General features: G+C 38.7%; 1 protein-coding gene across 1 annotated transcript in view; it reads left to right on the forward strand.

The window, feature by feature from the left end:
- Positions 1-11,208, forward strand: part of GTF2A1L (general transcription factor IIA subunit 1 like) — a 46,065-nt gene extending 34,857 nt beyond the window's left edge. Inside the window, exon 8 of the mRNA XM_040224768.1 lies at positions 10,999-11,208. Within this exon, the coding sequence (XP_040080702.1) occupies positions 10,999-11,106 (108 nt within the window). The 3' untranslated portion in view covers positions 11,107-11,208. The remainder of the gene's footprint in view (positions 1-10,998) is intronic.
- The last annotated feature ends 1,938 nt before the right edge of the window (positions 11,209-13,146 follow it).

A 13,146-nucleotide genomic window follows, 5' to 3' on the forward strand; every position in this document is an offset into this window, starting at 1 on the left:
TAGTGCTGGGAAAGTCGGACAGTTGCATGTGTATCAGTGAAGTTAGAACACACCCTCACACGATATACAAAAGTAAATTCAAAATGGATTAAAGGCCTAAATATAAGATAAGACACCATTAAACTCCTAGAAGAGAACATAGGCAAAGCGTTCTCTGACATTAGTTTTCTTAGGTCAGTCTTCCAAGACAATAGAAATGGGACCTAGTCAAACTTACAAGCTTTTGCACAGCAAAGGAAACCATAAATAAAATGAAAAGCTAAACAACAAGATCCTACTGTATAGGTCAGGGAACTGGTTTCAATATTCTGTGATAAAGCACAGTGGAAAAGAATATTAAAAAAAAGTCTGTGTGTCCATAACTGAGTCACTTTGCTATACAGCAGAGATTGGCACAACATTGTAAATCTACTATACTTCAATAAAAATGTAAAATTAAGTAAAAAAGAAAAAAAACTAACAAGGGCTTAATTTTCAGAATATCAAAACAGCTCATACAACTGAACAACAACAAAACAATGCAATCCACAGATGGGCAGAAGACCTAAATAGATATTTCTCCAAAGAAGACATACAGATGGCAACTAGGGACATGAAAAGATGATCAGCATCGCTAATTAAATTAGAGAAATGCAAATCAAAGCTATGGTGAGGTACCACCTCACACCAATCAGAATGACCATCATTAAAAAGTCTACAAATAACAATTGCTGGAGAGGGTGTGGAGAGAAGGGAAACCCTCCTACACTGTTGGTGGGAATGTAAATTGGTACAGCCACTATGGAGAACAGTGTGGCGGTTCCTCAAAAACCTAAAACTAGAGTTGCCATGTGACTCAGCAATCCCACTCTTGGGCACTTATCTGGACAAAACTAATTTGAAAAGATACATGCACCCCAATGTTTATAGAAACACTGTGTACAACACAGTAGCCCAGCACATGGAAACAAGCTAAATGTGCATCTACAAATGAATGGATAAAGAAGATGTGGTACATATGCACAATGGAGTATTACTCAGCCATAAAAAAGAATGAAATGATGCCATTTGCAGCAGCATGGATGGACCCAGAGACTGTCATACTGAGTGAAGTAAATCAGAGAAAGAAATACCATATAATACCACTTATGTATGGAATCTAAAATACAACACAAATCAACATACCTATGAAATGAAAACAGACTCACAGATGTAGAGAACAGACTTGTTGCCAAGGAGTGGGGGTAGCGGAGGGAAGGATTGGAAGTTTGGGGTTAACAGAGATAGAATACTATACATAGGATGGATAAATGGAACCATATTCAGTATCCTGTGACAAACTATAATGGGGAAGAATATGAAAAAGAATATATATGTATGTGTGTATAAACTGAGTCACTTTGCTGTACAGAAGAAATTAGCACAACACTGTAAATGAGCTATACTTCAGTAAAATTAAGAAAAAGAAAAAAGAATCATTGGGATCTAGTAATTAGCTGGATATGAGAGAGGGATTGACAAGGGAGAGTTGAAGATGCCCTATGCTGCTGCTGCTGCTGCTGCTAAGTCACTTCAGTCGTGTCCGACTCTGTGCGACCCCATAGATGGCAGCCCACCAGGCTCCCCCGTCCCTGGGATTCTCCAGGCAAGAACACTGGAGTGGGTTGCCATTTCCTTCTCCAATGCATGAAAGTAAAAAGTGAAAGTGAATTCACTCAGTCATGTCCGACTCTTAGTGACCCCATGGACTGCAGCCTACCAGGCTCCTCCATCCATGGGATTTTCCAGGCAAGAGTACTGGAGTGGGGTGCCATTGCCTTCTCTGAAGATGCCCTATACACTTTACCTATTTAAAGTGTATAATTCAGTGATTTTTAGTATATTTATGGATATGTGTAACCATTGTTATTGTTCAGTTGCTCAGTTGTGTCCGACGCTTTGTGACCCCGTGGACTGCAGCACATCAAGCTTCCCTGTCGTTCACTGTCTCCGGAGTTTGCTAAAACTCATGTCCATTGAGTCAGTGATGCCATCCAACCTTCCCATCCTCTGTCACCCCCTTCTCCTTCTGCCTTCAACCTTTTCCAGCATCAGGGTCTTATTCAGTGAATCAGCTCTTCGCATCAGGTGGTCAAAATATTGGAGCTTCAGCATCAGTCCTTCCAATAAATATTCAGGGTTGATTTCCTTTAGGATTGACTGGTTTGATCTCCTTGCTGTCCAAGGGACTCTCAAGAGTTTTCTCGAGCACCACAGTTTGAAAGTGTTAACACAGTCAATTTTAGAAAGTTTTCACCACCTGAGAGAGAAAGCCTATTCCCTTTAGTTCTCACTCCCATACTGCCCCATTTCTTCCCATCCTCAGTAGTAATGGACTTTCCGTCACTGTAGATTTGCCCATTCTGGAGTTTTATATGAGAAGAATTTATAATAGGTGATAGTTTATAACTCATTTCTTCTACCACACACAGTGTTTCAAGATTCATCCATACCATGGCTTGTAACAGTTCTTCATTCCTTTTGGTTGATGTATATTGGTTCTTTGAATGGATATACCACAATTTGCTTATCCGTTCATCTGCTGAGTGACATTTGAGTTTTTTCTAACTTTTGGCTGTTATGAAGAATTTTGCTATAAGTAGTCAAGTTTTTTTTTTTTTGTGAATATATATTTTCATTTCTCTTGGTATATACCTAGGAGTGGAATTCCTGGGTCATACAGTAATAATTTAAGGCACTATCAGACTATTTTCCAAGACGGCTGTACTGTTTTTTCATTCCTGTGAGTAGTGTATGAGGGTTTAGATTGCTTCACATTCTCACAACACTTGTTATCTGACTTTTTGATTCTAGCCATCCTAGTGAGTATAAAGTGGTGTCTTGTGGTTTTGAGTTGCATTTCCCTGATGACTAATGCATATTTACACCTTTCACTTTTTTTTCAGTAACAATTTCAATATACTGAGGTCAAACAGAAGATGATATTTTGAATTGCTGTAAAAATAAATCATTTTCTCTAAAAATAGGATCTTCTCTCCTATAACATTTTATATAGATAGAAAATGGCAATTTATATGCTAGTAAACATAAACATAAGAAGGAAAAGGTAATAGAAAAGGAACTGGTCTTGGTTTGAAACTGTTTAGATTCTTATTCTTATAAGTAGCGTATTGCATTCTGTAAACAGTGTGATGCCTTATATAAGGCATTAGATTATATTTGCATTCCATAGAGTCACAAATAGTTTTCTAGACCATTATGGATATAGTATCCTTAGTGGTACTGCACTGTGGAAAATAGCTTGCAGTTAATTAACACAGTGCTTTATATTTTTCAAAGTATTTAAAAAAAATATTTATTTGGATGTTTGAGGTATTAGTTGTGGCTTGCAGGATTTCTCTGCATCATGTGAGATCTTTCACGCATTGGAGAAGGAAATGGCAACCCACTCCAGTGTTCTTGCCTGGAGAATCCCAGGGACAGGGGAGCCTGGTGGGCTGCCGTCTATGGGGTCGCACAGAGTTGGACACGACTGAAGCGACTTAGCAGCAGCAGCAGCAGGGACTCAGTAGTTGTGGTACCGGGTTAGTTGCTCCGTGGCAGGTGTAATCTTAGTTCCCCGACCAAGGATTGAACCCATGTCCCCTGCACTTCAAGGTGGATTCTTAACCACTAGACCACCAGGGAAGTCCCCAAAGTATTTTCTTATACACTGTCTTTTGCTTCTTGCAACAACCTGGGAGGTAGAAAGAGTGGTGTTTGATATTTAGTGTTACCAGGTGGCACAGTGGTAAACAGTGTTCCTGCCAGTGCAGAAGATGCAGGTTTGATCCCTGGGTCAGGAAGATCCCCTGTAGAAGGAAATTGCAACTTGGTCCAGTATTCTTTCCTGAAGAATTCCATGGACAGAGGAGCCTGGCAGGCTGCACAGTCCATGGAGTTGCAGAGTCAGACGCAACTGAGGATGTAGCATGTTAGTAAATCTAGTTTTCTGAGGGCACTCTAACTAGTGGCTATTTTAAGAACAATACAAAACCCAGGACATTGGGGAACTACTGAAAATGTTTTGAAAAGGAAGTGAGAAAGTCGGAAGATAGCTAGTAAAGAGACTGTATCTGCAATCAAAGTGGGGTGGGAGAAACCATTGTTTTAGTGAATTTTTATGAAAGAATAACTTCCAAGTTCTGGTTACTAGTTGTCCTATTTAAAGAAGTATTGAATGTAACCAAACTCAAGTAAATTGAAAAACTTCAGTAATAGTCTTGTAAGAGCTTTACTGCGTAGTGTGTTTTGAGTGCCAGTAGTATCAGTTCCCCTGGGAGAGTGTTAAAAATAAGGAATTTTGAGTCTTATCCTAGAGTACTGGATCAAAAAGTGCATTTTAACAAGACTCCCAGGTGATTTTCCTGCTCATTAAACTTTGAGAAGAGCTGGGTTTTTTGTTTGCTTTTCAGTATATTTTATCTGACTTTGATTATCATATGAGATTTAACTTTAAAATTTATAAGCTAACAGTCGAGGGAAAAACTTTGAGATTAAGATGTGCAGTGAAAAAGGGTTAAATGAAGGTCACTGATAAACATGCTGAGTGAAAGTTATGGACATACTATTTCAGAGGCAGAGAGAATGTACAAGATTAATATAAAGATTAAAATAATAAAGATATATGGAAGATTAATGGTGAAATTAAACATTTTACTATAGTTAGGAGTGTTCCGTGCTATAAATAGTGGAATGTGAAACTATTTAAATATGTTCCATTTTCATTTAACAGTTTAGCTGACTTTGTTCCTTAGATGCTAGTATTACAGTGGGTAATTACTAGGTGTGTAGCACAGTACTCTCTCTCTCTTTTGTTTTTTGAATAGATATTGCATACACATTGTTAACATATCTAAATACTATAAAAGGTATACCATCAGGACTCTGGTACCCAGTCCTTCACCATCTGCTCTTCCTACCACTTGCTCCCTGTCACTGCCTTCAGTGCAAATAAGTAACCAGTTACATTAATATCTTTATATATTTAGTCTCTTTATTCAAGTAGAGCCTAAAGGGGTAGGATCAGTTCAGTTTAGTTCAGACGCTCAGTCATGTCCGACTCCTTGCAACCCCATGAATTGCAGCACACCAGGCCTCCCTGTCCACCACCAACTCCCAGAGTTCACTCAGACTCACGTCCATCGAGTCAGTGATGCCATCCAGCCATCTCATCCTCTGTCGTCCCCTTCTCCTCCTGCCCCCAATCCTTCCCAGCATCACAGTCTTTTCCAATGAGTCAACTCTTCGCATGAGGTGTCCAAAGTACTGGAGTTTCAGCTTTAGCATCATTCCTTCCAGAGAACACCCAGGACTGATATCCTTCAGAATGGACTGGTTGGATACTCTCAAGAGTCTTCTTCAACACCATAGTTCAAAAGCATCAATTCTTTGGTGCTCAGCTTTCTTCACAGTCCAACTCTCACATCCATACATGACCACTGGAAAAACCATAGCCTTAACTATAGACAACACTATATTTTGCACCTTGTCTTTGAAGAGATTAACAATATATCTTAGAAATCTTTATCTGGATATTTTTATAACTGTGTAATATTCCATTGTGGAATTATTAAAATTTATTTAACTCGTCTCTTATTTGAGCTATTTTTCAGTTGTTTGCTATTGAATGACCATGTACATAAAACATTTCATATGTGGGCAGTTTTATCTGTTAAATAAATCTCTATAAGTGGAATGACTGGGTTAAAGGGCAAATATATTTGTTTAGATATTGCCAGAATGCTCTTCTGGAGGTTATTCCAGTATATATGCCTATTACAGCACTTGAGAGTCCTCCTTTTTCTACAGCTTTGCCAATGGAATGTAATGAGACATTTGGATCTTTGTTATTATGAAAGGTGAAAAATGATACTTTGGTGACATTTTTAACTTTTTGTGTGTTATGAACCATTTATATTTAATTTTATGTGAACTGCTTGTTTGTAACCTTTGTCTGTTTTATTTTTATTTATTTTTAATTGGAGGATAATTGCTTTACACTGTTATATTGGTTTCTGCTGTGCACCAGTGTGAATCAGCCATGAGTATACATGTATACCCTCTCTCTTGAGCCTCCCTTTCGCCCTTTCAGGTTGTCATAAAGCACGGAGCTGAGCTCCCTGTATTATACAGCAAATTCCCATTAGATATCTATTTTACATATGGTAATGTATATATTTCAATACTACTCTCTCAATTTGTCCCACCCTCTATGTTTTAAAAAATTGAATTATTAGTCAGTTTATTGAGTCCTAAGAGTTCTGTGTTATTTTAGGAGAGATTAGCTCTTGGTATGTGCAAAAATACTTTTTCCTCAGTTGTTTGCTTTCAATGCTTTTTCTTCCTTTCAAGCAGATGTTGAACTTGTCAACCTTTATTTTTATGGCTTCTGAGTTTTGAGCCATGAATAGAAAGTTCTTTTTTACCTCAGGATTTTAAAGGGATTCACCCATGTTTTTCTCTAGTATTTCTTTGGTTTCTTTTAAAAAATGTAAGTCTTGATTGATAGAACCATTTTTCTTGGTGTGACAGATGATTATAAATTTTTTCTCAGATGGCTACCCAGTTTTCTTAATATTGCTTATTGATAAGTCTATTTTGTCTCCACTTAAAAGAGAATGATTTCTTTATCATCTACTGAAGTTCAATATTTTGAATTTACTTCTTGATTTTCTGTTTTGTCTCATTGGGTTGTCCATTAACCTCTGCTACATTGCTTTAATTGTTTTGAGGTTTTTAATATCTTTATTTTATTTTTAAAAATTTACGTACTTTAATTGGAGTCTAATTAGTTTACAGTATTGTAGTGGTTTTTGCCATATATTGACATGAATCAGCCATGGGTGTACATGTATTCCCCATCCTGAATCCCCCTCCCACCTCCCTCCCCATCCCATCCCTCAGGGTCTGGGATCCCAGTGCACCAGCCCTGAGCACCCTGGCTCATGCATCAAACATGGACTGGTGATCTGTTTCACATATGATGATATACATGTTTCAATGCTATTCTCTCAGATCATCCCACCCTCGCTTTCTCCCACAGAGTCCAAAAGACTGTTCTATACATCTGTGTCTTTTTTGCTGTCTTGCATATAGAGTCATCATTACCATCTTTCTAAATTCCATATATATATATTAATATACTGTATTGGTGTTTTTCTTTCTAACTTCACTCTGTATAATAGGCTCCAGTTTCATCCACCTCATTAGAACTGATTCAAATGTATTCTTTTTAATGGCTGAGTAATATTCAATTGTGTATATGTACCACAGCTTTAATATCTTGTAGGGCTGGTATTTCTTCATATTCTTTTCCAGAGTTTTCCTGGACATTCTTGTTTATTTCTCTGTATTGACTTAAGAATCAGCTTCTCTAGTTAAAAAAAACAAAAAACAAAAACCTGTTGATATTTTCACTGAGATCACATTAATAGAATTTGGTATTTTAGTAATATTAAGGAGGAGTGGGTTTCAGTTTTGGATGCGATGTCCAGGGGAGGCTTTACTGACAATGTGATAGGGTAAAGATCGAAAGATTGTAAGAGAATGAGCCATGAGGATATTTGGATATAATCATTTCAGACAGAGGGAGCAACAAATACATAAGTCCTGAGGTAGAAGAATACCAGTGTGTTCAGGGAACAGTGAGGAGACCAGAGCATTAAGTGAGGGGAAGAACATTAAGTAGGGGGAATGACCTTATAGGCCATTTTAAGGACTTTATTTTTGAATGAGAAGTCATTGGAGAGTTTGAGCATAGAAGTGATATCTGATTTATGTTTTAACAGGGCCACTCTGGCTACCATTTTTAGAGTAGACTTAGTGGGGGAGAAGGGTGAAAATAGGGAAACTAGTCGTGGAGCATATCAGTCCAGGTGAGAGAGGATGGTAGCTGAAACAAGAGTAACAGATATGGAGGTGGCGGAAATGGCTGGAGTGTGAATATGGCTTGCAGGTAGCACTAACATTTACTGATGGACCTGGATGTGAGGTGTGAGTAAGAAGGGTAAAGATTATCTCCAAGATTTCTTGTCTGAATGAGTGGCCATTCCCCACTGAGATGGGGAAGACTGTGAAGTTCAGGGGAGAAGATATATCAGTGTCCTTGTTTTAAACTTGCTTGAGATGTTTATTGGACATTCAGGAAGATGTGTTGAAGCAGTTGAATGAGAATCAGAGTTTTAAGGGGGACATATGAGCTGGGGATATAAATTGCGGGGCTCATTAGTTGATATTTAAAACCATGAGATTAGATAAGATCACCAAGAGAGTGATATAAACAGGAAGAAGAGTCCTGGTACACTCTAAAAGAGAGGTGAGGGAGAGAAGGAGAAATCAGTACAGAAAACAAAGGAATGGTCAAAGAAATGGAATAGAAAGAAGTGGAAAACCAGGAATGTTCTGGAAGCCAAATGAGGAAAATATTTCAAAAAGGAGAATGTATTTAATGGTGCCGGTAGTCGAGTATTTGTAAAATTTATTCCTAACTATGCTATGTCTTTTTTTTGCTACAGGAAACAGGCTGTTTCTTTATAACTGTTGCTTGTATATGTGAAAGCTATGAATTTCTATACACTAATTTTGTACCAATACTGAATTCTTGTTTAGTCATTTTTAATTGATTATCTTAGATTTTTCAGATATCCAGTCATTGTGTCTGCAAATTTATTTAATCTCTTTCAGTTTTTATGTCTCTTCAGTTCAGTGCAGTCACTCAGTCGTGTCTGACTCTTTGCGACCCCATGAATCACACACGCCAGGCCTCCCTGCCCATCACCAACTCCCTGAGTTTACCCAAACTCACGTCCATCGAGTCGGTGATGCCATCCAGCCGTCTCACCCTCGGTCGTCCTCCTCTCCTCCTGCCCCCAGTCCATCTGATTATGTTGCCTAGTGCCCGTTGTACTTTCCTTTTGTCTACCGTTATTGGCTGGTACCTCTAGAGTGAAAAGTTAGATAATTGTTTTCTTGTCTATGTTCTGACTTGAGTGGGAATATTTTTAGGATTTTCCTCACTAAGCACTAAGTCACAGCTTTTGGGTGAGGTAGGAGAGAGAGAGTGTGTGTGTGTTTTTGTAGGACATAGTCTTTCTTAAAATGCTTGAGTTTTATCAAAAGCTTTTTCAGCATCATTGGGGATGATTATATTATTTGTCTCCTTATGTCTAGTAATATAGTTTTTTATATTAATAAGTTCCTAATGTTGAACCATGGTTGCATTTCTAGAATAAATATAGAAAATAATTAATAAATATAGTCACTTGATAAAGGCAGAGTTGTTGCTGCTTCTGCTATTTTTCTTTTCCTAATATTGGTCAGATTTTATCATTTCTGTTAAGGATTCTGTTGTCATGGTTGTGTTCCCTGAGACCAAAGATAAGTGCATATGAAAATTAGAAAGTCAAAACTTTCTAAGAGAAGAAATTTTCCATCATTAGGACATTTCCCCCCTCCCCACACAAATGGAGGATTTATCCTTTGTATTTTCCTGTGCCTCCCAAAATGCATCTGAATACTAGACACAGGGTTTTCTTCCTCAGTTTGACTATTTGCAGTCAACAACTAGGTTTAATTTTTACTCTTGATTTCAGATCATGTATTTCTAAGCTTTTTAAATAGTCACTTGTGATTTACCCAGAAGTAACAATAATTGTATGATTTCTTACCTATTAAGATGGTAGGATTTTCTAGTCTTTATTTTGTATCAGCCTGGTTTACTGAATCTAAAGAATAGCCAGTAGAATCTGATAGATTATAAGCTATATTTTCTGACCTTGCTCAGTGTGTTCTTTAGGACTATTAACTTTCTTCTTCAAAATGAAACACAAGTATTTTTTTTCATTCTTGATATTAACTGCATCCTCTCTATTCCTTTGCAGATACAGTGACATCTGCTGTTCTTGAGCAATCCAGGCATGCCCCTCTCAGGACTTCTGTTCTCTATGCCTATAATGCTCTCTAGTCAACACAGTCTTTTTCAGTCTTTGCTCAGATGTTACCTCAAGCTCCCACTGATGCTTCTACTTAAAATTGTAACCCCATCTCTGTGTTTGTGATACTCTTTTTTCCTGATATATTTTTCATAACACTTCCCAGGTGGTGCTAGTGGTAAAGAACCTGCTTGTCAGTGCAGGAGACATAAGAGACCTGGGTTTGATCCCTGGTCGGGAAGATCCCCAGGAGGAGGGCATGGCAACCCACTCCAATATTCTTGCCTGGAGAATCCCATGGACAGAGGAGCCTGGCAGGCTACAGCTCATAGGGTCACAGAGAGTCAGATGCGACTGAAGCAGCTTAGTGTGCATGCACACTACTTTTTAATAGTCTGTGGAGTTTCTGGTTTTATTGGCTTTGTTTCTCCAATCCTTAGTAAAATGTAAACTCTTCAAAGACAGGAATTTTTCTCCTGTTCAAAAAAAAAATTATATATTTTCCTTTTTAAAAAAACTAATAAATCTCTAGTGCTTAAAGCAATACCTGATACATAGGAACTCAGCAAATATTTGCTGAATGAGTGAATAAACTATCCTAAAGAGATTTTATTTATAAAGAACTCCCTGGTGGTCCAGTACTTAAGAATTTGCCTTCCAATGCAGGGGATGTGGGTTCTGTCCCTGGTCAGGGAACTAAGATCCCATATGCTGTGGAGCAGCTAAGCCCACACATCACAGCTAGAGAGCCCACATGCCACCACTGTTGAAACCCACGTGCTCTGGAGCCTGCACAGCACAACTGCTAAGCCTGTGAGCCACAGCTGGAGAATTCCTGCATTGCAGCAAAGGATCCTGCAAGCCACAATAAAGATCCTGCATGCTACAACTAAGACCCAAGGCAACCAAATAAATAAGTAAATAAATAAATATTCTAAAAAAAGAACTCCCATTTAGGGTCAGAATAATCCCATGGGATATGCAAAGGAATGTAAATAATCCTTTAACTTCTTAATTTGATTAATTTAGACGATTTTTCTCCCTCCAGATTCATCGAAGCAAGGACAAATGGAAATTCTATCTGAAAGATGGTGTTATGTGTTTTGGAGGGAGAGACTATGTATTTGCAAAAGCCATTGGTGATGCAGAGTGGTAAAACTTACAAGCTCAGTACATCATAAACATCAGAGGGACTATATCACATATTGTTCACTGTATGGAATTTAATAAAATTATAATTCAGATGCAGATACAAATATGCAATGTTACATTTCTTTCATTTTATATTTCAAACTGTTTAACAGGTTTTTATTTTTTAATTATCTGTACCCTTACAAAGCACAGATGTATTAGGTGTGATGTAGCATGAAGAAATTTCATATTTCTTAAATGCTGAAGTAAAATTTAAGTCAGACTCCAATTCCCCATCATGGCAAAGTCAGTATCAGTTATGAGACTGGGGCTGGTGTTCCTCCCACTGCTCAGCAAACCATGTCACAAAAGATCCTGGAGAGGCTTGTGAGTACCTAGATATTCAGGAAGGCGTCTCTAGATAAAACTAGTCTATGTTTATCACTAACAGTATGCTGATTGTACAAGCCCAGATTGGTCCTTGGAGACAGATGCCTCAGTTGAGCCTACACTAAAACATGAAAATCTTTGTCGATGCTAGGATCCCTAGAGCCAAGTATTAGCCTCTGGGTTTATCTTGTGGACAGACCATTCTTGTTTGTACCATTCTTGATATTTCCCTGGGGAATTCTAGGGAGTGGGTTAGGTTCCCATTTTAATTCTTAGAACTTCATATTTCTGTCTTCTTCCCTCATCTCTAATTTTTTTCTATTTTTCTTACAGTGGAAGACTCCTTTGCAAAGTCTTGTAACATCAAACATATTGTCTCTCTTCATTTCTCCTAATAGGGAATTCCCTCATTGATTTTAGGCTTTCTAAATCAAAAGTTCAAGAAGAGATGTTCTCTTCAGGAACCTTCTATTTTGGTGAGACAGTCTCATTTGAAAACAGAAGACCTAGATAATTCTTAAAATCAGATAGCAGAAACAAAATAGCTCTCATTTTCTTAACACCAATGAAAACAGAGCAAAATATTTCAGTAAACTATTCTGTAATATTCTCTTCCTTAGTAATAGATTCAAATTCCTTAAAGGAAACTTTCCCCCATCATACTGCTTCTTTTAGTGGATGGAGTGTGTGTGTATGTGTTACTCAGTTGTGTCTAACTCTTTGCAAACCTATGGACTGCCATAGGTTTGGACATAGGAGACTGCCAGGCTCCTCTGTCCATGGCATGCTCCAGGCAAGAATACTGGAGTGGGTAGCCATTCTTCTCCACGTGATCCTCCTGACTCAGGGATTGAACCCAGGCCTCCTGCCTTGCAGGCAGATTCTTTACGGTCTGATCCACCAGAGAAACATGGTCTCTAAGTCTAGGATCCCTACTTTTGGCCCTGAATAGTGTTCTCCACTCAGGCTTCCCTTGTGGCTCAGCTGGTAAAGAATCCTCCTGCAATGAGGGAGACCTGGGTTCGATCCCTGGGTTGGGAAGATCCCCTGGAGAAGGGAAAGGCTACCCACTCCAGTATTGTGGCCTGGAGAATTCCATGGACTGTATAGTCCATGAGGTCACAAAGAGTTGGACATGACTGAGCGACTCTCACTTACTCACTAGTATTCTCCAGGACAGTAATTCTTTAACAAAAAGAAGTTCTGAGATGGAATGGGCAAAAAGCTTTGAGGATTAGATTCCTGCATCTGGCTGGTCACAGGGTGAATTCCCCATCTCTTCTTCAGGGCATCCCTCCTGAGTTTAATTTATTCCAGTGCTTGTTCGGTTCTACCCAAGTGACTCAGCTACTGTTAGGTCTTTTGAGATATTTGGGTAAGTCTCATCTGGACCGTGGATGACATGAGTGGGACACTGCCTTTGGCCTCACGTTGGCAGCTGCACGAGGATTCAGTTAGTACTAGTTGGGTGGGCACGTGCCTTCTTCGTGCTCAGGCTCACTGTCCTTTTCACCACCACCTCTGCTGTTTCACATCCTGCTCTGGCTCCTGAGAACTTCCAGGAGCTATGGATTCTTCACGGATGTTTGCTACCGAGAAATGTTCATCTTTTCCCTTCATGGATGTTACCCACCAGGAAATGTTCCTCTTCTCTGCATGGAAGGCAGAAAGAGGG

The sequence above is a fragment of the Oryx dammah genome, unplaced genomic scaffold, assembly GCF_014754425.2.
Source record: "Oryx dammah isolate SB20612 unplaced genomic scaffold, SCBI_Odam_1.1 HiC_scaffold_25, whole genome shotgun sequence".
Lineage (NCBI taxonomy): Eukaryota > Metazoa > Chordata > Mammalia > Artiodactyla > Bovidae > Oryx > Oryx dammah.